Consider the following 25,688-nt stretch of genomic DNA (forward strand, 5'->3'; position numbering starts at 1 on the left):
GCAAACACAAAGAACATTCAGCATTGCATTATAAGCAAACCACTCTCTCCTACAGCCTTTTAAATACATGAAAGTCTTCAATACTTGAACAACTAATATTTGCCTCAAGCAAAGGGTAAGGAAGGCAAAAAACCATGCTAATGATAGAAGAAATTACTTTCACAAATCTGCTGCTACTGTATTTCTGTCCTTCACAGAGCACATCCCCTTTACCGCTGCTGAGGGCGCCCACACTTGTCACCGTGGCTGGCTCTTGAAAGAGCTGCTGGAGAGATCGCCTTCCACTGCTGTAAGTGATCGCAGATGCTCACAAATTGATTGTGCCTCATCCAGTAATATTTGGCCTTAATTGCCGCTCTCTGTTTACTTGGTAAACACAGTTGTAAGGAGAAGACTGCGTAAAACTTTGCCTTTATCAGTCATTCCTCACAAAACCGATGGTCAGGATTCAGGGTTTTGATCTCTGTTACTAAGGATATTGCAGGCTTGACCCCAACCTATCGAGAGTACTGCTTCATTGACATTATCTAAATTAAACTCAGTCTGAGCCAAAAAACTTCCTAATCCAAGTTCAGCAACTCAGAGCTGAACCCAGGTTTTGGGGCCTGCCCTTTGGTCTATGGTGGCAGCAGCAGCAGCAACTCAGGACGCTGCAATTACCTCCCTACCACTAAACTGAACAGAGCACGGCCATGTACTGGCCGCGACACACAACTGGCCACACCATTAACTTTTAGCAACCCCCCTGGTGCAGGTGTGGAGCAGGCGAGCTCCCATGACAAAGGCCAGGCACAATATGGGGGACAAGATATACCAGAAACCATAGTAATACAGACTTGGCCTGCCCAACTGCAGCTCTCTCTTCCCCCTTACCCACATCCGATACATTAATTTTAAACTACACTCAGACATGTTTACTTAGGAAAAAAAAAGGCTCAGAGGGAATATGTTCTGCATAAAATCTGGGCAGATACTTTACTAATCTTTGGTTTTAAACAAAAATAGTTTGTTCTCCACAAACCTTTGTGGGAACGAATCTTAGGCTGGAAGAAATTCATCTCCATTTACACTGACAGCCCCTTGCACAGAAAGCAAGGGGCAGCTCACATGTAGAAAGGAATCAAATGCAGTGTCCAGAGCCACTAGCCATCTACAGGTTAAAGCGAGGATGAAGCTACATTATCCAGTTACTAGCATTAGAAAGGTTCAAATGATTAAACCAATTCATTTCACCCAGATACTTAAAAATTTAGTCTTAATGCAACAAAGGTCTAAGACATGGAATGTAGCAGAAAATTTAATATTGAAAAAGCTTACAGAAAAATTACATATTACATGGATGTAAAATGAGGAAATGGTATTGGTGTACTTTTGTCTAATAGAATGTGAAATATGGTACTCAAAAAAGTCAGTTACTATTGTGATGCTTCTGTTTTGTCAACAGATCCATAACTAAAGATCTGCGAGTTTTAATGCAATAGTGATCTAGTGCACAGTGCAATCATAATTAAAGGTAAAACAACAAAAAAAAGGGTAAGTTACAATCAAATTTGAGAAAAGAATCTTGCAATTCTTCACTATCCAAGGATGAGCTTGACAACTGAAGTATGAAATGGCCAATTCACAGGGTAATCGCTGGATGATAATGGTGTTGTGCGTCCAGATCTCATATGTGTTTTATCAGATGTACTTCATGCATACTCTACTACATAAATCTCTGCTTAATCTGCCCTCCTTTCAAACTAAAAAGGTCATAAGTAAATTCCTAACTGATAGATCTCAGTCTTTGTTAAATAAATGTGAACAGCATTAGACAATAGGAAATAATTTAAATTTCTTTTTCCAGAAAAAGATGAGCTTTCAAAATTTCTGCTTTGGTCTCTATGTGGCACACTTGTGTGTCTGACAGAAGGAGAACAAAGTTTTGCTCTCCTACTGCTGCTTATGGTAAATTGCCAGCAATATAATACTGATAAACAAGGTAGTACCCGGGCAGAGCAAAAAGCAGTACCATTCTTAGCTGCTCAACATATAGAGGGTGATTACAACTTCTTAAAATTTTTCATGAGTCATAAAATGATTATGACTCACTAAAAGGCAGCTACTGTAGACCAATACATTTGCAAACAAATTGTCCTTCAGCTTGGCCCTAAAGGCTCTTCTTTAGCTACAGTTGTTTACAGGAAAAATAAGAACTGCAGTGACAGAATATCAAAATGATGTATTCAAACACAATAAGGAGAATAATTTGGAAGGTACATGGTAATATACAGTAGGAAATGCTTTCTTACCTGCTTTATACCACAGTAATTCGCTATGGTGTCTACCAGCTCTGACATCACCTGCACTTCATGTGACTTCTTATTATTCATGAATTCATCAGTTTTGATACCTGTACCAGATTAAGAAAGTAAATACACATTAGCACAACCCATAATAATAAAGTTTTGTGATCAATCAGAAAAAAGTACCAGCCTAAAATATATAGTATTTTTATATTTTAAGGATAGTATTTTTAAATTAAAAGCTCACTAAATTATTACAAGACTAAACTTCTGAATTACAGATGCATTAGTAAAATTCAACACACTATGAAGCTTAGTACTGTTAGTGTAGTTTTTTTAATATATAGCATATCTAATACCTGACCAGATAATAGACAATAGCTACTACTGTAAAACTGTACTATTTCTTCCTGTTCATTTAAAAATATTTATTTTTGTGTCATTTATCACATTTGCCTTTACATACATGAAATACAAGGGCAATGACAATTAATAATCACAAAGTATGTCTTGCTAATTCTGCAGATTTGCTCACAATATCAAGTGGGAGGTATCTCAAATAAAAGTTAAGAGCGATGCTGGGGAAATTAAAAGGAAGATGCACTCCTATTTTCTTTATTTACCCTACAGATGGGTTATAGAACTGTTACATCTCTATGGTAGAAAAATCACTTATTTCAGTGTTGCTGGAGAATGTGTTAAAGAGATGAAGTCAATCTCTACCACAGGGTTACTGCTCGTGGAGAATACGAAGCACCCACTTACTAATCTCTACATCCCCCAACCGAAGGAGGAGCTCATAAGTCACTGCCTTGGGAGAAACCCACACGTTTCTCCGAGGTGACCAACGCTACATTACACTTGGCTCTAGTCAAACTGATGGAAATTTTTGTAAGTCTGAGTGATGGTAGAAGAAAATGGACCGTTACTGATGAGCATGCTCCTAGAAAACAAGACTTTTCTACATGACTAGGCAGATGAATATACTTTCTGATTCTCTGCTTTTTGCACAGTATGTGTTCATCTGTCCAGAAACTGATCGTTAGGCAAAAACTATGTTCATTCCTTGATCAGATCATGCTGGGAACAGAGCCAAGAGTGTTACTTCTTTAAAAGAGAGCGGGGAATTGAACTGAGCTCATGAGAAACCCAGTGTTTTCTCTATTTTTCCCAAACCCCACAGGATGTCTCTATTTCTTAAACATCTGTTTTTTTATAATAAACTGTTATGACAATACTTAAAATCTAATATAGACTCTATGAACTGACAAAGAAAAAAACGGACTAAAATACTTCTAAACAAAACAAATAGCAGAAGCAAGTCTTTGACATTTCACTAAACATTCTCAACTTTAAAATCATTAAGATCTACACGGTGTCCTAAAAAATCCTTTAAAACTCTTAATTTATAAGCATTGCAAATGAAAGAAAAATAAAATAAAAGCATCTCTTTTTTTTATTTATATTTGAACATTTTTGTGTCTGGATAGGCTCACCAGAAGAAGCAGCAGAATGGGAACAGGAAGAAACAGACATTTAACTTCTTGACAGAAATAAAAGTTGTTTGACTATTCTCCAAAGCAGCGCTGTCACTTTGAACTATCACCACCTATTGCACCTTTTACTCTTTGCGATAGTATGAACTCAAAAGACTGAACTGGGTAATGCTGTGTGAAGGACCATTTCAGAGAATACATAGGCCAAATTAAGTATTCCAAACATGGAAGAAATCCAGAAACAAGACCCAACTTACAAAAGCTGAGGTTCCAGGTAGAAAAACTATAGTTTGCTTATACCTACATATACAAAGTATTTAATACCTACATATATAAAGTATTTATCACCTTAGCCACTAAAGTTTCTTAAACATATTTAGACGTCTTTTCCTACTTTTTGCAGAATGAACAGTCTGCTTATATTTCAGCTCAAGGAAAATGATACTGTTTGCAGAAAATTACCTATTTTTAAGAAATTTTATTGTTGCTGCATTTTTTTGCAAAATTCCGATAGATTTTTTTTACATTATTTTGAAAAACTAGAAGACATATTACTATCTGAGAGAAAACTTCTATTTGGGGACTGTTATATTGCCAAGGCAACTGCAAATTGAAAAAAATATGTATACTAGTTTTAAACAAACTGTGTAAATTCATTCTGTTATCACAAAATTACTTTCCTGAAACAAATAATCATACAAGTAGATTTCCTCATTACGTGTACAAGTGATGCAAGCAGAACAAATACTAATTTCAAAAAAAACATAAGAAATTTAGGGATCCATATCCTTTTGTGATGAAAAAAAGAAAGTGGGGTTCGAATACTTCACAGAAGTACTCTGGATATAACAGAGTAACAAAAAGCTTCATATTACTAGTTTTAGCTGGTATTGAAATGTTGCTTACTTCCATTGTGAACCCCTAGCATGGGTAGCTGTTTTCCAGTTGAAAAACTGCTTCAACTCTATAATGCCATTTACAGCTACATCTTTAGTTGTGAAGCTGAATAAATTTGAGAAGAGGCTGTCTTTTGTACAGGGCTAATGCAGATCTTCCTAAGACCTATGGCAGGGTGCAGGGTTTTATACCCCAGCTACCTGTGGAAATTTGGACACACCAGATAAAAAAAAGAAATTCGCAGTCCACACCAGGCAACACCACCTATACAGATATTACACTACTATGATTTAATTCCATAAGCCAGACTGAGGGACTGGGATAACCATACACTAAAAAAACATTGAGGCAGAGTGATACTCCAGTACGTGGAATTTAAAAACGGATTAGTTAACAGTCACTGCATGACTGCTACCTTGGCCATAAACACATCGCAAAGGTCGAGAGCACTCTTAATCCAATACGCTCGCAACCCTCACTTCTTATATCAGATATGAACCCTGTAACAAGACAAATTCTCCCTGCTGGCTTCCTCCCCTTGGGCCAGGCACTTCTGGACCCCATGTGCTCAGTGCAAGCAACCCCATGGCGCAGTAAGGACCACTGTGTCCTTTGTCAGGAAGCAATGGAGAAAGCCCTCTAGATTCAGAACTCCATTCTCAGTAGGTGTCCACAATACACTTAAAATGTTTGTGCTTACCAATTATTCCAAGGAAAGATTTCAATGTGTCTACATTAAGATGCTGAAGAAGTTAGAGAAATATGCAAGTATGCAAACTGTGGGAATAGGCTTATAAGCATGTTTGTCTTAAACAAGAAAATGTATTAAAAACATCTGAAACATAAATGGAATTATCCTGATGCATACTTTTCAGAATATGAGCAAGGCCATCGTAAAGTTGCCAGTTTTCTCAGACTTACACTTCTCTTGACTTGCAAGCTTTATTATGTCAGGAAATGAATATATTTTCTGAAATACAGAACCAAGTCCAAAATATCTAAAATAGCTTAAAGTTAAAAGATCACAACTTTCATTTGGCAACTTGCACGCTACGAATCCATAATTTGGTATTTTACTTCTGCTGAATGATTAGCAGGAAATTCAATTAAGTTAATTTAACTGATCCTTACTGCCAATTCAACACAAAGGTTTTGAATTATAATACCATTGTATACATTTGGAACATGTTTTATTTTTTCTGTGAAGCACAATTTAGAATTACTACATCACAAACCCAGGCCCCCGTTACCCAATTGAGCAGCACTCCTGCAAGACACAGAACAAAATATTCAGCAATTGCCTTATTCCTGATGCTCCGTTCTGCATGACAAGAAGGTGAAAGAATCCTTGTCGTTTTGTCTAAGAAAGTTAATCCAGGTATGAACTGCAGTAAGAGTATAACAAGGTAGAAGTAGAGGATTAGAGAAAATTAAGTGCAACACAGGAAATGAAAGCATAATAAAAATAAAAAGAGATAAAAAGCAAGCAGAAGAAAAGGAGCATTCAGTTGTCAAACAAGAAAAAAGGGCCTCAGATGAACGAAGAGCAGAAGGAAAGAAGCCTGAATGTAAGACCAGTGCACAACAAGCCATTGAGACTATCTTAGCTACGGCATTTTAGTATTTCTGAAGAGATGAAAAACTGGGGAGCCAACCATGGCAAATGGCAAAATGTGAAAGAGAAGATTGCTGTAGAAAATGGGAGAGGTGCCCAACATATCTATAGGGGTGCTATCACTTAGAGTAAGAAACGTCAGAGTTTTAACGTATTACCGAGATAAAACACATTTGAAGGCAAGGGCAGAGAGCTGCTCAGTCTGTCTCCGAAAAACTAATGAGAAATCTGAAAGACAGTGACAAATCTATAAAGACTGTGGGCTCCATGAAGAGCACATTTTCAGTGAAAATGACAGCAGTCCAAGGAAGTATAAACGCCAGTTTATCATCTGATAGAAAAAATATAATCAGGGGTAAGTCTTCCAGTGTCCAACTTGATGCCAACTTGACTGTTTTAATTCAATTTCTTTAACTACACAAAATGAAATTACCCTAGTTTTATGACATATAGTTGGTATCGGTCCAAAACATACAGAATGAATAAAATAATCTTTTTTTTGAGACATCAAACACTTATTGGGTTATATTCAGCTAAATGCCAAAGCACATATTTAATATTAAACAAAAGATGTACAGGAAAACACACTTGCCAGTTTTTAGGGTGAGGCTTTAAAAAAAAAAATCAAGAATAGCAACTATGATTCCTGCTGCTCAGGGAGAAGAAAAACAAAGGGAATTAACAAGATAGCTCAAATAATGATGTGCCTGCTGGTCTACCTCATCCCCTTTAAAACCGAATCTCAGGAAGAGTCTATAGATACTGAATGCTGCAACCCCTCTGCTCAACTGTTAGCAAGGGAATCCATTTTCTAAACAACGGCAATGAAGAAACTATCTAGGAACAAATGAGAATTGAAGCATGAGAATTGATGCGGGAGAGGTATGTAGGAAAAAACCCACCAAACCACCCTCCAAAAACAAACCTGCAGATTCTATAGTGCATAAGCAAAAATTTAAATACAAATGTAAATATACCTCTTGTGCCTTGACTGTCTCCTCTCAGCGCTTCAAATACATCTTCTAATGGGGTACACACTCCAAGGTTGGACAAAGAATAATACTTAGCAGCCAGGGCAAACAGATGTACATTGATAAGCTTCTCAGACTTTTCACAAAACACGTTGGAAAACATGTCATCATCTGTACCGAAAACAAAAAGAAAAGATTTCTGTAAGAAGTGCGTAACGTCTCTGAAATAGTGCTGACGGAGAACTACAAGCAATAAATACTTAGCATGAGACAGAACTAACCATTTATTTTACTTCCATAAGTGGGAATACTGATTATTTTTCTTCAGCTGTATCTCCCCTTCAGAACCAAGGTCAAATTTTGCTTAGTTGAACTAGCGTAAATGTGGAAAAATCTACTGGTTAGCAGAACAACTTTAGTATAACTGACAAGAGAATTCAGTCAACATTATCACTTCTCTTTTGTTTGCAAACTTGCTCATTATACATTTCCTAGTCACCCCCATCTGACAATATACACTACTAGCTTTTTTAAGAAATGCAGCTGTTCAGTATATGAAATGTTTTGATTTACAATCACTATATTCACATACTTTCCAAGCTGCATTGTAACTAGTGAATCTGCTGGGAGAATTAAATTAATTTTTATTACCAATCAGCTATGAGCCAAAGTTAGTTTCCAAGTAATATTTTGTTGGACTCAGGATGAAGTGATACAGTTTGGTATTACTTAGTTCTTAGTTTCAGAAAAGGTACATTTATTTTTAAGTGAAACGTATTGGTGTGAATCATTTATCAATTCTGAGATTGCTTTCCATTCTCTAATTCCTTTCTATTTTTGCTAAAATATTTAGGAATTCTACATAGTTCTGCTCATAATTTTTAAATATTTGTAATTCTTTTAAACGAACTGTTACAAAGATTTAAAAAATGTCTCCTCGTTTGCCATTTGTCTCATGGGTAGATGTTGAGCAAGTACACACCTAGCACAGTAGCTTTCCTACCCACCTGCATGACAACAGATACAGCTGTTTTTACTGACCTCACCTCTAATACTCTTAATTTTCTTACATGATCACAATTAAAGGTCATGCGTATATTACAATCTATTGCAAACAGTCCCAACAGTGTCAACATGTTAATTTTCATTGTATTACACTACAAAGGCGTAAGTCCAGCAAACAAACTTTGGACCTAAGAAAGAATAAGCATTGTCAAAGCTATGACCAGAATTAATATAATTTCAGTGTCTGCATGGCGGTTCTTACTCTACTTCTACTACAAAATTAAAAAAAAAAAGAAAAGTCACCTATCTCTACAAACAGCTTTCTTATTTGAAGTTCTGAACATCCAGTAACTTACAGTTAGTAAACCTTCAGGAAGGATAAGGGTGTAGCATGACACTAAAGAATAGAAATAAAGAAAAACACTACACCAGAATAAAGACTGCAAAGTTTTTAGGGAGAAGGGACACTTTTGCTTTCCAGTGTCTCTGTAAGATACGTTACAGAAAGTAAAGAAATTAGATGTGTGCATTTTGAAATGACTGAAGAAAAACCTCCTTTCTGACAATACCTTCAAATCAAGCAAATAATGCAAAACACTAATATCATGGGATAAGATAAGCAAATGCTTTTGCACAATGTACAGAACTGCTTGGTTTTTTCTCTCCCAAAAAAAGTTCCAACAACCATAAAAGGAGGTGAATATCTACACACACAGAGTGGTGTTGCTTTCTACTGGGTAAATGTTATGCAAGGAGTTCTTACAAGAAACTGCCACAGCTTGAGTTAATGCTGAAGAAAATTTCAGTTTATTTTTAAGGGAACATCACTCATTTAACTTATTTTAGATTTTCTGGGAATGAACAGCTTTCCAGAACGTTTATAGACATCCACAAAATGAATGTAGTCTGAATCAGTAAAATCGCATAGAAATCTTTAGGTCTGATGCAGTGGGAAGAAATCACTAACCTGTCAAGAAAGAGAACAAGGTTTGAGAGATTTAACAAGCAATTACATGCCAACTGTTACTGAGCAAGCGATAGACATGAGACCTTAACTCAAAAGGAGCAGAGGGATATTTTGACTAGCCAGCCATTCAGCAGTTTTGCTAGGTGAAGAAGAAATCTCATTTTCCTGAGGAGAAGTGGGTGTTCCTCTTTGCTTCATGCATGCTATGACCTCTTTGAATTAGTAGAGTATTTAGTATAACACACTGGAGAAAACACGAGACCATTCTAATATACATTTATGTTGTTCTTTATCTCCAAATTTTATTTCCTCAGTGACCAGCATGGTTTGGTTTTTTTTTTTTTTAATTTCAGAAAACTGGAGCACATAACACTGAAGCATACAATCTTTTTATCAACTGGCACACATTTTTAAATAAATTGGCCATTCTTGTACGACAAAGCAAAATAAAAGTCAGTCAAGGAAAGACGTTTCCTCCAAAATCCACTTCTTTTCTTTACGACATAATATTACATGAAATAAAGGCAATTTGAAATTCCATTGGAATGTCATCCTGTCACAAAATATTTCTTTAACATATGTGAGATGCATGAGACATATCTGAATAAAATTTTTTTTTTGTAATCTTCATTTTCATAAATGTATATTACATATCTATTAAATGTGTTTTGGTTTATAAGCAGTAGTTTTTCAAGATGTCTGGCTAGATATTGGGTGTTTTTAGTTTACCTTTATATTTTAAATACACTGAACTGTATCACTAGTGGGAAAAAATATGCTTTCTATCAATACAATGACATCAGATACTTGGGGGTGCAAGAAGAAATTCTGCCATTTTTCCTCCATGTAACAGGATAGCAATAAAATTAATGAAAACATGTCACTTTCACATAACAAGTCTATTAGAATATGCCTTCTTGACTCCAAGTGCACTAAAATATGCATTCTTTCAGTAATATTAAGCAGCTTAGAAGTGTTCTTAATGTAAACTTTCTAGTGGTTTTAGTAGAAATAAACAGAAAAAATATAAATCAACCTGAAATAGCCTATAGGTGTCATAAATATTACATTTATGTGTTTGCTTTAGTTCGAAAGGCGGAAATGAATGCAAACATTACTGACAAATCAGGTGCCTATACGTTGTTTAGAAACATGACCTATTTCAATACTTGCGACATGTTTGTTACGCTACAGTAGGCAGGAGCTTTAAGTACATGAGTTTCCTTTACTGGAAATAAACTCACTATGCCAATGGTAACACCAGCCCTCCAATGCATGGTACTGAAATAGATCCTGGAAAAGGTTTGTTTCAAAGCATCAGACTCGCCTACCACCTCAACCCAGAATGGCATCCCAGCCAACGAATGTTTCTATGAAGTCTAGGCCAGCATATATACCTCTTCATCCAGAAAAGTCATTCTGAGCAGACAACAGTTGATTCAAAAAATGGGCACAAACACACACACAAGGATGACACATCTGCACTGAGCTACCACAAGTTTAGGTAATTATACTCCATATATATCTGGAGGGAAAGCTAGGGCTCTCTCCTCAATTTCTACTGCGAGGTCTATAATAATCTTTCTTCAAACTGGATCAACATCAACTGCTTGCATACTGTAGTGGCCATACCCCTAACATCTACCAAATTACCAAACACAGGAATGCCATTGACTAGACGCTCCGTTTCCACTACACCAGCCACCATTCAAAACACAGCAAAAACAGTATTTCTCATCTTCTCTGTATTCTTCTGTTATACAACATTATGTGATTTACATTAACATAACATTACATAACATTATAAACATCATTACATATACAAACTTGCTACAGTACAAAAACAAAACAATGATCAACCATGCTCATACCCATCTTAGAATCATAGAATGTCCTGAGCTGGAAGTGACCCACAAGGATCATCAAGTCCACCATCTTACACCACACTACCCTGACACTGATCTGGAAAATCATTAAACCACCACCCTTGAAGCAATTTATCCCTATTTTTCCCACCCAACTTTCAAGTAGCTCACCAAGATCAACAGCATAAGCAAATACTCTGCAGATTAGAGTTCACAATGTTTAGCTACCCAATCTTCCTTTCACCTTACTTCCTGCTGATCCCACTATACCACACAAATACAAACCATATCTATAAGATCTTATAATATCTTGAAACTTCATAACTTTCCTAGGTTAAAGAGTGACATTTGGAGTTTTTTGCTGCTTTGTCAGAACTCATGAAAAGCTTATAAACCCGCTGCTTGCCTGCTTTCGCTTTTTCAGCACCTGATACAAAATATACTAACTCTCCTTACAAATCTCACTTAACTGAAACTAAATGCAGCAATACCCATGTGCTGTAAGTTCCCTGAATTCAGTTATCTGATGGAAGAACACGAACAGACCTAGTAGGACCTCATACAAGATCACTACTATATTGTCTGTAATAACACTCCTACCAAACTCAAATTCTTGTCCCAGCTTGCCAACTGAAAGAAAAAGAAAACAACTATATTAAGGTATCCAAAGCATGACTTCAAGCTACGGAACGGTAGCTGTCGGGCTACGTATTATTTATGACTATTAAAAATGTTAGTTTTCTCAAAAGGTTTCTACTTTGGTCACTCACAAGATGCAACCCAGTAAGTCTTTTAACCAATCAGTCCGTACGTTTGCAAACACGTTTTCAGAGGAAAGAAACATATGCCAAAAAACTGGAACTACAGTACAAACTGCAATTTACAGTAAAATATGAGAATACTTAAACACAGGTTTTTCTGTGCCTGTGTCCAATTTACAGCAATGATGTGATAAACAAGGTGCAATATGGGAAATGTCAACTTTCTGATGTATAAAAATATAAACCAGTTTTCTACATCTAAAAATGGATCTGAAATTTTTCTGTAGGGTACAACTGAAAACAAGGGTTCCACCTTTTGTATGGTTATTATAATAAAATATCATCTGATGAGTATATGAAAGTAGTTTTTGAAACTGATTTACAGAACATGTAACGTAATGTTCTGTGACATAATTATCTTCTTGCATACAATACCATACAACAGAATTGTTTTTTCTTGCTTGCTAGCTTCTAAAACTACAATTCACCAGAAGTATTTGTCAAAATCCCTATAGTAATATTAATAATATTACTATATTAATAATATTAATAATACAAATAATTATAGTAATATTGTGCAGAATTACAGTTTTGTGCCAATCTGCAATAATGTTACTTTTTAGTTTGCAGAGCTATGCGAGTATGAACCGACAACTTCCCATTTTCAGATCAATTCTGTCAAATGTAGCTTTTGTCTCCCTGTAATTTAATTTGGGCCCCCTATTAGAAGAGATTCTAGAAAACTTGTCATAATACTTTGGGGATTATGAATGTAAAAACATTAACACTTCTCGAATTATTAGGAAGCAAAGGCTTTGCCACGTCAAAACAAAACGTCATTTAACACATATTTTGAGTAAGGTATTTGGGATATGGAGCACAATGTCATTTTAGCACAAAAAATAAATCTATTCTCACAGCCACACTCCAAAAAAAGGTAGTTCTATGCATGTTATGAGAGCCTTTTAGTACCTATTTCAAGGTAAATATAAATAACTAACATTTAAATATCTGAAAATTTTGAAGAACAGCCACACATGCAGTTAATATTTCACAGAACGAGTAATTTATCTTTTCTTTGGGTTTCAAGATCTCTAAGGGTTGATTTCTGATCTCTCATGTTAATAAGTTGTACTAATGCACTCAGATAAGCTATGATACTAAGTTTCTCAACCCTAATTTTAAGGAAGGATAACAATGCATTCATTTTCAAATATAGGCTTCAACTGAGAAGCTCAGATCTAGTTCTTTCACTACTACAGTGTATTTTCATCATATGACTGGAGGGACAGATGCCATGCAGCCAAACGAGTCAGGCATGAACCACCAAATCAGTAAGCACGTGCCCATCCCATTACAGTGCCTCCAATTTTGTCATGATAATGAGGAAATTTTGAGAGTGTCTCAAAGCCTTCCAAATGTTAAATAGCATACTATAATTTTGAGGTTAGAAAAAAAAAGAAATTCCCCTAATTAGCAGAAATAATCCCTGCAGAAACCAAAGAAGAAATGTTATATTTTAGCCACAGCACAAGGGCTTCATATCCTTCTAAAACACATGCTTCATTTTAGCTGTAAATTGTGGCTTTTGTTCCAGTAATCTCTGTATCAGATTGTGTAACGTGCATATTGAATATAGATCATTGGATGATTTTCCAATTTTAAAATCTACAAAACAATACCCTGCCTTCCTGACTCTCCTTCTGCTCGACAGGCCACCACTTCAGTCTCTGAATCGTTTCATGGGCTTTCCCATAGAAACAGGCAAGATCAGGGTAAATTCCCTTTAGTGTTTTCTTTTTGATGACTTCATCTAATAATTAGTTTTGCTCCAGCCTCTATTTACATTTAATATTATGCCCCATTGCTCTGAATCAGTTCTGACTCTGACATTACCTGTCTAAAACATTTTTTCCTTGCTGCTTCCCACACTTTTGCTTGCTGACCGGACCACTGTCTCGTTTCCATCTGGCTCTCGAAGTTAATTCATAATCCAATGTCTTTTTCACGTGCAAAAAAAAACCCTGTGCGTTTTTTCCCAGATAACTCAGCCCTTTAAAAACGAGTCTTACAGTTAATATTTTGAAGGTCTTTAGATCCAAGAGAGAAACATTACAAGTGATGTGGCAATTCACAGTTCTTCAATCTCTTCTCAAACCCAAATCATTATCTTAGCTTGTCTTCTATGCCAAAAAGCACACAGCTCCACATGCTGCTTTCTGTGGACCCTTCCATTCCGCTCAGCTCGCTTTCCTGTCTCACGTGTCATTTCTTGGGGCATTTCAGAGCTAATGCTACGCGAGAGCTATGTACGTCCCATAAGCTTTGGCAGGGTGCAGGTTTTTCTCAGCCAAGACCTTTGTCAAAGATTTTACCTTAGTTTTGAAACTGAACTCTTTGCTGGGGCTCGGTCCCCACAAATAACGTACCTTTCAGATGCTTTATCTTCATTTCTGCGCTCTGCCTGAAAGCGTATTACTGGTATGCTTCCCTCCTACTTGGGCTGCAGTAAATTCAGTAATACTGTTTAATAGCTGGCCTCCTCTTGAGTTACTTGAAAATTACTAAGGATATGAAGTGCTTCTTAAATAGGTCTTGTCAGAAATAAAACTGCTTTCTGTCTTCCTTCGCCAGACACTCGTTATTACAGATATGCAGGAAAGCGGCAGTTAAGCCTTTTCCGGCTGTCCTCCACATTTGCAGAGCTCCAAGGTCTGGGGGACTTTTCACTGTTACAACCTTCCACTCACGTGGAGGGGTCTTTTTGTTGTTGTTGTTCATTTTACTCCTTCAGAAATTAGTCAGAGCGAGGGAGTCTGACGGTCAGCAGTTTCATTCCATTTCTAAACGAACAGGATGAAATGTATACGATGAGACCATCACCCCAGCTGTCACCACCGCGAGCCTCCTCAAGCGCAACTCCTCCCGCCACGGCTGCGCTCCGCCTGAACCGCGACGGCTCCAAACCCACCCCGCTACCCTGGAAAAGGTGATGCCCGGTGCGAAGGCGGGCGGGAACCTCAGGGGAAGGCAGGCTGATGGAGCGACAGCCCGGGGACGGCTGCGGGCAGGCGGCGGGTGAAGGCGCGGGGAAATAAAAAAGCAGAGCGGAGTGAAATTCTCCAGTTTTATTAAAGCAGAGAAAATACCGTTAAACACAGACAGGAGGACGATAAGGAGGACGATGAGGGAGAAGAGACACCAGTGTCACCTGCGGAGCACGAGGCGGCTAGAAGGGGGCGGCCACCGAGGGGGGACCCCACGGGTGGCCCCGGCAGCCCACGCACGGCAGGCGTACGTCGCGCCGCCGGGAGGGCCGGTGCTGCCGCCCCTCCTCCGCCGCCCCTCACGCCCCCTCGACGGCCGCCGGCCGCCCCCCCCCCCCCCCATCGCGCCCCCCCCCCCCGCCTCCGCCCCCACTCACCCCACAGCGCCGGCGCGGCGCCGGAGGCCTCCCCCAGGGGGCGCCCCAGCCCCGCGGCGCCCAGCGCCTGCAGCACGGCGGTGGGGGGCGGCGCCACCAGCCGCTCCCACAGCCCGCGCGTGTAGAACTCCACGGCGTGGGCGCGGCACAGCGGCAGCGCGCGCCCCAGGAACCGCGCCAGGCGCCGCAGCGCCTCCGCCGCCGCCGCCGCAGACAGCTGGGGCGGCAGCGGGCCGGGCGGCGGCGGCCGCGACATGGCGCCAGGCGAGGCCGGGGCTCTGCGCTCGCCTCCCCGGGGCTGCCGAGGCGGGTGAATCGAGCGCCGAGCGCCGGCGGCGCAGCCCGGTGACGTCTATCGCTGCGCGACACCCGGAGAGCGATGGCGGCGACCGGTCGGCGCGGCGGGCAGGGACCGGCGGCGGAAAATGGGGGCGCCGGGGCCCGCCGCCCCCGCCGGAAGCGGCCGTGGGGGCCCGTCTGGCTGCGCGGCGTCGTGGGCAGCGTCCAGGAGGGTGAGCTGGGGTCGGGGGCGGCCGTTGCGGGGCCCAGGGGGCGGTGCGGCTGGAGGGCCGATGCCGAGGGGGCCCAGCCCGGCCCGGCTGGTCGAGGCCCTCGGCCTCCCGTTTGCTGTGAAGCTGTACCGTTAAAATAGAAGCGTATTTAGAAACGGGTTCAGGCTATGGACGAGTAGTTACGCAAATGTAAAAATAAAATTGTAGGAAAAAGGCCTTGACAGCGCTTGTCTGAAATGTCAACTTTAGAGAAAAAAAGGATGAGCTGGGACTAATTAGGACTTGCTGCCTTTAGGAACTGTTTTGTTGATGACTGTTATAAAATTCAGTACGTCTTAAGACTAATGCAGTAAAAATAACATATTAACGTATTAGGAAAAAGACATAATTAAGTTAAGATTGATAAGTGGTTATATAACGATGGAGACCAAAAAAACAACCATTATCTGATGTTTCCCTTAAGGCTAAATCATTCTGTGATGTAGCATACTTTAAAAAAGCTTTTCCTGGACAGGCATAGAAAGAAGGTAGTAGCAACAAAAATACTATTTGTGTGAAAAGATAATGGAATGCTCATATACTATAACACTGTGATTTAGTGACTCTTTTTTTCCTGCGGCATTGCAGCTGGAGGCTACTTAAGCAGCCAGTGTTACTACTATCATGGTCTTCTCAGGACTATCTTTAGGAATCTGTTTTGGAATCTTTTTGATGTTGCTTATGAAGCTGTCAAAAGTGGAAGAGAAGTGAAATGTTAATACATCTTTTCACTGGATTCCAAAAACATTGACAAATGGGCATAACGTTGAGTGTGCGTTAAGTAGTATGTTTGCAATGGTCATGTTCTCTCAAGGATTTAGGGGATAATTTCCAGTAAATCTGCACAAGCTGCAATGTGACAGTATGGAACAGATTTATAATGGTGTTTTTCTCCTTGAATTTTTGACTGGTCTATATTAAAATTAGCACAAATCTTGTTTTTTTTTCTGTTTTACATAGGAATTTATTTAAACGGTCCCGACAACACTTGAATGGTTTGGTGCTACTTACTTCGGTACAGCTGTATTTAACCCTTTTTCTTATGTCTTCAGGACGAGGATTTGCATTTCGGAGGAAACAAAAGATTGAAAGACAATACAGGAGATTGTTGAAAAAGGGAAGAAAGGTCCCTTCACAACAGGATAATCAGTTTACCGATACTTATCCAGAGCACTTGAAACATCTTTACCTAGCTGAGGAAGAAATGCTTAAGAAACGGCGCAGGGCTCCAGATGATTCAGTTTTATCAGAAGAAAAACTTAATAAAGCAGTAGAGTAAGTTTTTGGTCCACATCTCTAAAAATAAGTTATTGTTTCCATCATTAAAGAAATATTTTAGGTCTTTTACTTTACATGGACTTCAGTATGGTGATTTGCTTTACAAAACAAAACCCATTATGGCTTAAATGTTTTTCCCAATTGTTAGAAAATTTAAGCATATGGCTTTTGTTTTGTTTGCATCAGAATCAGAAAGCAAAATTGGTGATGTTTAGCCTGGATTCCACAGAAATAATATGACAGTTACCACTATACTTTAAGGATAGAGTTCAGCCCAAGAGCAGTAAGTGTTTCTTACCATGCCTACGAAGAGAAGAGCCTGCATGTCAGGTAGTGTGCTTCTGAGTAGAGTTTTTCATTGAGTTGATTCTCAGTATTTTTAAATTAATGTCACTTTTCAGCAATGTTCTTTGCATTATCTTTCTGTTCCCAGTTTGATAAGTTGTTTCTTCATATTGCACTGTTTTTCTGCTAGAATGAATAATAATATGTGCAGTTATCCTTTTGGTCAGACAAATGTCAGAGAACTTAAACCATTTCTTCCCTGTGTGACAGTAATTGCCCCTGAAATCTTGGTTAAGTATGTCAGTAACATGAAAAGCAATTGTCACTCAGGTCTAACACCGTCATGGCAGTGTTTTTAAACAGCATTCAGTTAAGGCGATTAAGATAATGCCTTTTTGTCCCTGGGACAAGGAGTGCTGTAAGTCTTTGAATTCCAAGGTATATCTACATCTAAACTTGTGAAGAATGCTTGGGAGAGTGGGGAAAGGCAGTCAGATCTAAGCCCAGCAGCGGGAGAAAGGTGGAGTTTTGTCGGGAATAGGCAGCTGATTTATGGGGATGTCTGAAATAGGACTGCTCTTCTTTAAACCAGGAGGGTTTTTTAATTTTGCTTAAACTATGGTCATCATGACTGTAAACCAGAATTAATAATTCTGCGAAAATGTGACTGCTGATCTGTGAGGTGGGGTGATGTGTAAAGTCTATTAGGTAGACATCAGCCTTCTGTGGGGATGCACAATAAGACTTCAGTTAGGTAACTCTATTTTGGCATATATTGCAATTAAAGTAGTTTTGTACTTCTGAGAAGATGAGGTGTCATTGCGGAGTATTGCCACAAGATGGAGATGAGAATAAAGTAAAATTTTTTTTTTCTGCTGAAGAGTGTGGTATTTCTAAATGAGGGTATGACTAAATACCTTCACTTTCCTTTTTGCTCATCAGTCTGAAATGTCCCAGGTGATGATGGCTGGTTCTCAGTTTTTTTGTAGTGGGAGTAATAGAGTAATCAAAACTTATTCTGTGAACAGATGTTAACTGTCTAGCAAAGCTTAAGCTTTTTCAAGTCTGGAATGTCAGTTTACGTAATGGTTTTATTGTAAGTCAGGAAGAAAAATGTAGAACTAAGTAACCAGTAAAGTCTGCTTGAAGTAGAGTGACAGTAGAAACCAGATGGCACTGGCTTTCTTTACTGTTTACTTTGAAAGATACCCGGGCAGTTTTTTTATATTGAAATTGGGAAGGAAAGTTTGGGATGATAGTACACCATCTCCTTCAAGAAGAAACTTTTAGAAAGGCATCATTGCAACTGAGTTTTTTCACCTGGCGATGTCAGCCTGACTTCTCTGGCAGGCAATCTACTAACAGCTGGCAGTCCTCACATCTCTGCAGTTGCATCCATGTCAGAACTAGGATGAGGTAATACAGCTCTAAGCTAGCGCATTCAGTTTTTCTAGCTCCAAAGAGCTAGTATGATGGGAGAAAAAAACTTCTTTTAGGCACTCTTTAAACTTCATGAAACACTATCCATGTGAAGATCCAGGACGTAATGTATATGTGTTACTGAAAGCCCTGTGCAGTCCAGTCTTCAGTGCACTTGGCATTGGAGGAGTTTAGTTGCTGTGCGTTCCTGCAGGATGCTCGTTGCAGGACACGTAGTGGTGTTGGGTATCACGTGTAAGAGTAGTGTAAATAGGTATCCTTTCAATGTAGAAGGATGAGCCTTCCTTGTCACTTGTGTAATTGGTAAATCTGTATGTCCAATTAGCTTCCCCAAATGTGCAGAAAACAGTGGAGGAGTGGAAGACTATACTCTGATTCTGCAGTGGCCACAGGATATATGGTTGTGTCTGCTTGGTGATAGTCTGTATCTGAAGTATGTGTACTTTTTCTCATAGGTCAGTTATGACTGAAGGGAAGTTTAAGAAGAAAACTTCCAATCAGAAGGCAAAAGAAGAGTATGAGAAGATAAAGGCTGAGCACGCTAGAAAGAAAGAGGTAAATCTTAAACAGAGATCTTTCTTGACTGTAGACAAAGACTAGAGAAATATCACTTCTACCTGTCAGTCTTCCATCTAGACCCAAATAGGACCATAGGAGAGGAAGGCAGGTATTGGTGGTATTTCAGTCTTTTTTAGCTTGACAGTAATATTCAGGCATGCAGGTGTTCAAAGTTGTCATTGTCTTTGTTCTTAATATTTTTGTCTTGCAGTTACCGTTAGCAGGGTTTTATTATGTCAGGTGTTGATCAAGAAAAGCTTAGAGCTTCATCTATCTGTCCCAGTGGATTATACGAGACCTCTTAAGTACTGTAGGAGAAGTAATAACAATACCATTATCTTGTGATGAAAACTGAAATATCCATCCTGTTTCTGATGGTGTTATCATAATGCAGTCTTCATTTTACCTTTTTATGTGGTTTGACCAACAGTGAAACAATTAAATGTAATCGTATCCGCAGCCAAAATCTTTGGTAATTTATTCCCTTGTTCTAATTTAATGGGACTTGTTCTTGCAGGGTGTATCTTAATATGATCGTTGTTGAATAACTCAGTTGAGTTACTCATTTGAGACATCCTTATTTAGTTAGTTTTGTTCTCTCCCAGTACATTGTTCATTGCACTATAAAATGGCACACATTGCAACATCGTAGTTGTGTAATTTCCTGCTCACAAACTAAATTTCAGTAACTGCTGTGTAAATATTACATAAATATATAGCTGAATAAAACATATTCTTTCTTCAGTTTAGCTGTGTTGAAAGCTAGAGTAGTTTTATGCCAGCTGATCTGCAATTCTGTGTGAGTTGTTCAGCTGAGACCCTTTTTGAGTATTAGATACAGATCATGCTAAAAGAAATGAATGCTATGACCAGCTTATTTAGAGGAAATAGGAACAAACCAAAACCCAGCAAGACTGCGAGGAATTTTCTTTGAGCAGCACGTAAGAGTTGTCTGAGGGGAGGCGTTCATATTTTTGGTCTTACTCAAGATATTTAGGCAAAACAGGCAGTAGCTAGGTGCCACAATAACAGTAATCATTTATGTGGAATACTAGTTTGCTGGTCACATACTTTACCCTCACATATGTTAGCAAACACTGGATTTGCTGTTATTTATTTTGGGAAAAGAAACAAGCTGAAAGGCTCAGTTTTGACCTCCACACTATGTAAAAAAGCTAGGATTTAGTAGAGATCAGAAAAAATACGAACAACTACCTAAGTAAGATGAATGTTCTTGCTTTGAGTAAGCATTTGGTTGGTAGCTTGAATGAATGTTGTTTACAATAGCACACCGAACAGCAGTAAAATTATTAGATAGGAAGTGAATTACAGGTAAGTTAGCCAATGCTACTCTAGTTTAAAAAAAAAAAAAAAAGGAATGAATTATATTAATCATTGTTATGGTAAAATACATGAAGCATGCTGAATGGGGAAATGTTACATTTGCAGGTTTGGTTTTTTTTTCCTCAGAAGCCTCTTAGATTTCTACTGAGAAGTATTTCTTGGGTCATTTGTGGTGAATTTTATATTCTACATCACAGAGAATTCTTATTAATTTTTTCACGTCACAGAAGCTAGCTATGTCATGGAAAACAATAACATAATAGATAAACTATAATCTGTTCAAGCATTCTGCAGAAATGTCTGCCTTTGTGGTCAGCATGGCACTGCATTTCAAAGAATAAGCTTTATGAGAAGAAAGCATCCAAATGAACTGAAGCAGTCTGTCCTTCAGGCAGATTTGGGATGCCTTGCGTATATTTGTTGGACATGATATAAGTGAAGCAACCTAGTTAGCTTGGTTGTTGTGGATGTTTGCCCAAATTACTAAAATTACAATGCTAGAGAAGGAGGGGTAAGCTGTTTGATAAAAACTTAAGATAATATTGTGATGATTCTCCATATAGTGTAGGTGCCTCCATTAGTATTTTGGTTGCATCTGTGCTGTCCGCTCAACATGGAAAGTTTGTACAGTTGAAAATTTTGTTAGTGGTTTTTTTTCCCCTCTCTTACTAAGACAGCAGTCTGTGTTGCTTCAAAGAGGAGAGGTCACTAATAGTTTGGTCCTGATTAAGTTGCCGTAGGTAACGCTGCTTGCAATGCTGTTCTAGAATGACGAACTTGCCCAGCTTCCAACCCCAGATAGGTCCCATATCCTATCTGCTGGTCCCTTGCAGATGTGGCCTATATCCTAGCACATCTGGATTGGCAAGACATTTACATGGGCACCACTGGGTCAAACTTTCTTTCTTTCTTGCAGTCAAGAGGAGAAAGTGGGAAATTTTTGCCACTTTGTCATTTCGGGGAAAAAAAGTCAAGGAGCTCATTTCACAGAAAGGAAGTAGTGTGTATTTTAGTGACAGATCACAGAATCACAGGTTGGAAGGGACCTCAGGGATCATCTAGTCCAACCTTTCTAGGAAGAGCACAGTCTAGACAAGATGGCCCAGCACGCTGTCCAGACGACTCTTGAAGGTGTCCAACATGGCCGAGTCAACCACTTCCCTGGGGAGATTATTCCAATGGTTGACTGTCCTCACTGTGAAGAATTTCCCTCTCGTGTCCAATTGGAATCTCCCCAAGAACAACTTGTGTCCATTCCCCCTTGTCCTCTCCATGCGACTCCTTGTAAAAAGGGAGTCTCCACCTTCTTTGTAGCCACCCCTTAAGTACTGGTACATGGTGATGAGATCCCCTCTGAGCCTCCTTTTCTCAAGGCTGAACAAACCCAGTGATCCCAGCCTATCCTCATACGGCAGGCTTCCCAGTCCTTTGATCATCTTGGTGGCCCTTCTCTGGACCCCTTCCAGCCTGTCCATATCCTTTTTGTATAGCGGGGACCAGAACTGTACACAGTACTCCAGGTGTGGCCTGACAAGCGCTGAGTAGAGCGGGATGATGACTTCTTTATCTCTGCTGGTGATGCCCTTTTTGATGCAACCCAGCATCCTGTTGGCCTTCTCGGCCACAGCAGCCCACTGTTCGCTCATGTTGAGCTTTCTGTCCACCAGGACCCCCAGGTCCCTTTCCACAGAGCTGCTCTCCAGCCAGGTGGATCCCAGTCTGTGCTGCACTCCTGGATTATGTTTTCCTAGGTGCAAGACCGTACACTTCTCCTTGTTGAACTTCATAAGGTTCTTGCTGGCCCACTCTACCAGCCTATCCAGATCTGCCTGCAGAGCAGCTCTCCCTTCTGGAGTCTCTACTTCCCCACTCAACTTGGTGTCATCAGCAAACTTCACCAGGCTACACTCGATGCCGTTATCCAGATCACTTATAAAGATGTTGAATAACATTGGGCCCAATATTGATGCCTGGGGGACTCCACTAGTGACGGGTTGCCAGTTGGAAAAGGAGCTATTTATCACCACCCTTTGGGTGCGGCCTGTCAGCCAGTTCCCCACTCGCTGCACAGACCACTTGTCTAGGCCATAACACACTAATTTCTCCAGGAGGAGACTGTGGGGGACCGTATCAAAGGCCTTGGAGAAGTCCAGGTAGACAATGTCCACCGCCCGCCCAATGTCTACCAGGCAAGTCACTTTGTCATAGAATGCCACCAGGTTTGTCAACCACGATCTGCCTTTAGTGAAGCAATGTTGGCCTTTCCCAATCACGTGCTTCATTTGACTTGTGATGGCCCCCAGGAGGATTTGTTTCATAACTTTCCCAGGGATTGAAGTAAGGCTGATGGGCCTGTAGTTACCCAGATCCTCCCTCGAGACCTTCTTGTAGATAGGGGTAACATTTGCCTTCCTCCAGTCCTCTGGGACATCTCCCGTTCTCCACGACTTCTCAAAGATTATGGAGAGTGGCCTTGCAATCGTGTCAGCCAGCTCTCTCAGCACCCTTGGGTGGATGTCGTCAGGGCCCATTGATTTGTAGGGGTCAAGCTCCTGTAGTAGTTTATATACTAACTCCTCCTTCACTGATGGTGGGTCGGTGTTTGGATCAACCGACAATTTCGTTCCCAAAGCCTGGGACCCAACAGTGTTGATAAAGACAGAGGTGAAGAAGGTGTTGAGGACCTCTGCCTTTTCTGCATCACTGGTGACCGACTCTCCCTTTCTGTTTGACAGTGGGCCTATGTTTTCCTTCTTTTTCTGCTTATGTTTGACATGTCTGAAGAAACCTTTCTTGTTATTTTTGAAATCTACAGCCCATTTCAATTCAAGTTGGGCTTTTGCTTTTCTAACTGCATCTCTGCACACTCTGGCAATGCCCTTGTAGCTCTCGATGGATAATCCTCCACTTCTCCATTTCTGGTGTGCTTCCCTTTTGGATTTGAGGAGGTCATGGTTGAGCCATGGGGGCCTCTTGCTCTGCTTACTTCCCTTTCCTTTGTATGGGATAAACTGGCTTTCTGCTTCCAATAGAGAGTTCTTGAAGAATTCCCAACACTCACTAGCTCCTTTGTCTTCCATGGAAGCTTCCCATAGAATCCCTCCCAACTGAGCCCTGAGTGCACTGAAGTTTGCTCTTCTAAAATCCAGAACCCTAGTCTTAGGGCTGACCTTCAGCACACTCAGCAGATCTTACTTTAGGATGTTCTACTGAAGAGAACTTGGCTCTTCTCTTGAAGCTTTAGGCAATATAATATGTTTTGATTGCAGTATGTGCTGTAAGAGAGTCCTGATTAAGCTGTTAAAGTGTAATGATGTTTCTAGCATCAGTACCATACTTAATTGCCAGTATCTTTACAAAAAGAGATTTATTGCTTATATATTGCTTCTTAGTGGTAGAAGGTAACTAATTATTTCAAAACTGTATCTGTTTAATTTCAGGAAGCAGAAAAAAGAAAACAACAAAGAGAAGCAGCTCAACAGTTGTACAAGCAAAAGAAAATGGAAGCTTATAAAATATTGAGTAAGAAGACAAAAAAAGGACAGCCAAATCTAAACTTACAAATGGAGTTTCTTCTTCAGAAAATACAGCAAAAGACATAAACCTCTGCATACATCTTAATTACAGGTCTTGAGTTACCTGTGGACATTTTATTAATTTTAATAAATAATGTCGTCTTGCTTCTACGTGACTTTTGTCATTGGCTTGATTTATCTCATTGGTCCAGTAGTGGAGGATATTCATCCTGAAAATATGTATTCTATTCTGAGGGTGAGAGAGATCCCGTATACTTTGTGCTTGGTGATTTATACTTTGGTGATTTATTTTCATAAACTTAAGTATGACTTTCTAGCTATGATGGATCAGGTTGAGGTTTTGGTATGCTGAGTACATCAAGTTTCTAATCTTTGTTCTTTGGAACATTTTAGAAAAATAATTCTTTTAAATCTTGATTTGGAGATGCAATTAGTGGTCTTTGGCCTAATAAAATGAAGGCGGTCTTAGTAAGACTAAGAAGTTTGCAATAAAGCAAGGTAACTATTTTCCTTAGGTTTCTGCAGGAGACTGTTACACTTTTGCCTTTAGCTCAGTCTACTTTGGCAGCCAAGAAATAACACTGAGGCTTTCATCTGCACACAGTAAAGGGTATTCAGGCACCAAAGTAAGGAATGTCTTGGAATAAAATTCTCAGGACGTGCTCTCTACACTTAACAGTATTACAGTTTTAAACTGTTTACAGTATTATTTCATTTAGAAATTGAGGTCAACTGCAAAAAATTTTTTTAAATAAATAGTTTTGAATTGCATGACAAGCACTTTTAAATAAGGAGTACTTTAGGAGTTTGAGTGGTCTAAAATGTTTTTGTGTCAGTATCCTGAGGCTTTTCCAACCTGACCTTGTTAGACTTTTTGCAAGGCTTTGAATCCTGGTACTGTGATGTCATTTAGTAAAACTGAACACGAATCATAAGGTAGTGCACCAACAAAAAATGCGGGAGCTTTTCTTGAAATGGGTCCGCCTGTTCCAGGAGAGAAAGGGAGTGTAAATTTAACATGCTTATCCTGTTTTATACTTTTTCTTCTGTATTTTTTTCTGATAATTTCTGTACTTGTTAATTTCGAATGGCTCCACGCTGAAGCATTAAAGAGCAGATATCTGCGAAGTGCCCAGAAAGTAGGAAGGCAAGTTTTGGCGTACACAGTCTGTTTCGATTCTTGTCATTCTAGGCTGTCAGCTTTTATTTAAAAAATGCAAACTGCAACTATTTGCAATTACTAGTTTGGGTTTTTTTATCAGTAGTGCAAAAGACTAAAAATGTTAGCTTTGTGTAACCTGTGGATAACATGAAACATCTTCCATGTGAATTCATGGTTGCAGTTCTTCCATTTTTGTTTGCGTCTGTCTGCTACTCCATACGAGCTTTTATCATTCTTTGGCTGAGGAA

The 25,688-nt window shown here is 39.4% G+C and overlaps 2 protein-coding genes and 1 long non-coding RNA gene across 9 annotated transcripts in view; 2 read left to right on the top strand and 1 right to left on the bottom strand.

The window, feature by feature from the left end:
- Positions 1 to 15,542, bottom strand: part of METTL25 (methyltransferase like 25) — a 63,515-nt gene extending 47,973 nt beyond the window's left edge. For 6 of the 7 annotated variants that reach the window (XM_075080725.1, XM_075080723.1, XM_075080726.1 and 3 more), the window contains exons 1-3: positions 15,287 to 15,542; positions 7,271 to 7,435; positions 2,292 to 2,392 (exon numbers count right to left, since the gene is read on the bottom strand). In XM_075080725.1, coding sequence (XP_074936826.1) covers positions 2,292 to 2,392; positions 7,271 to 7,435; positions 15,287 to 15,542 — 522 coding nt within the window. Of the gene's footprint in view, positions 1 to 2,291; positions 2,393 to 7,270; positions 7,436 to 14,291; positions 14,553 to 15,286 lie in introns of those variants that run through there. The other variant, XM_075080729.1, reaches the window with a different exon arrangement.
- LOC142051549 (uncharacterized) lies at positions 201 to 4,051 on the top strand. The gene is made up of 3 exons (XR_012658538.1): positions 201 to 289; positions 1,445 to 1,513; positions 3,776 to 4,051. It is a non-coding gene; the product is annotated as an uncharacterized LOC142051549 (long non-coding RNA).
- Positions 15,543 to 15,662: 120 nt separating the features above from the next.
- Positions 15,663 to 24,428, top strand: CCDC59 (coiled-coil domain containing 59). The gene is made up of 4 exons (XM_075080731.1): positions 15,663 to 15,798; positions 16,890 to 17,112; positions 19,296 to 19,395; positions 24,183 to 24,428. The coding sequence occupies exons 1-4, from the start codon at positions 15,666 to 15,668 to the stop codon at positions 24,342 to 24,344; spliced, it is 618 nt and encodes a 205-aa protein (XP_074936832.1). The 5' UTR covers positions 15,663 to 15,665; the 3' UTR covers positions 24,345 to 24,428.
- Positions 24,429 to 25,688: the final 1,260 nt, after the last annotated feature.

Source organism: Phalacrocorax aristotelis, chromosome 1 (genome assembly GCF_949628215.1).
Source record: "Phalacrocorax aristotelis chromosome 1, bGulAri2.1, whole genome shotgun sequence".
Classification (NCBI taxonomy): Eukaryota; Metazoa; Chordata; class Aves; order Suliformes; family Phalacrocoracidae; genus Phalacrocorax; species Phalacrocorax aristotelis.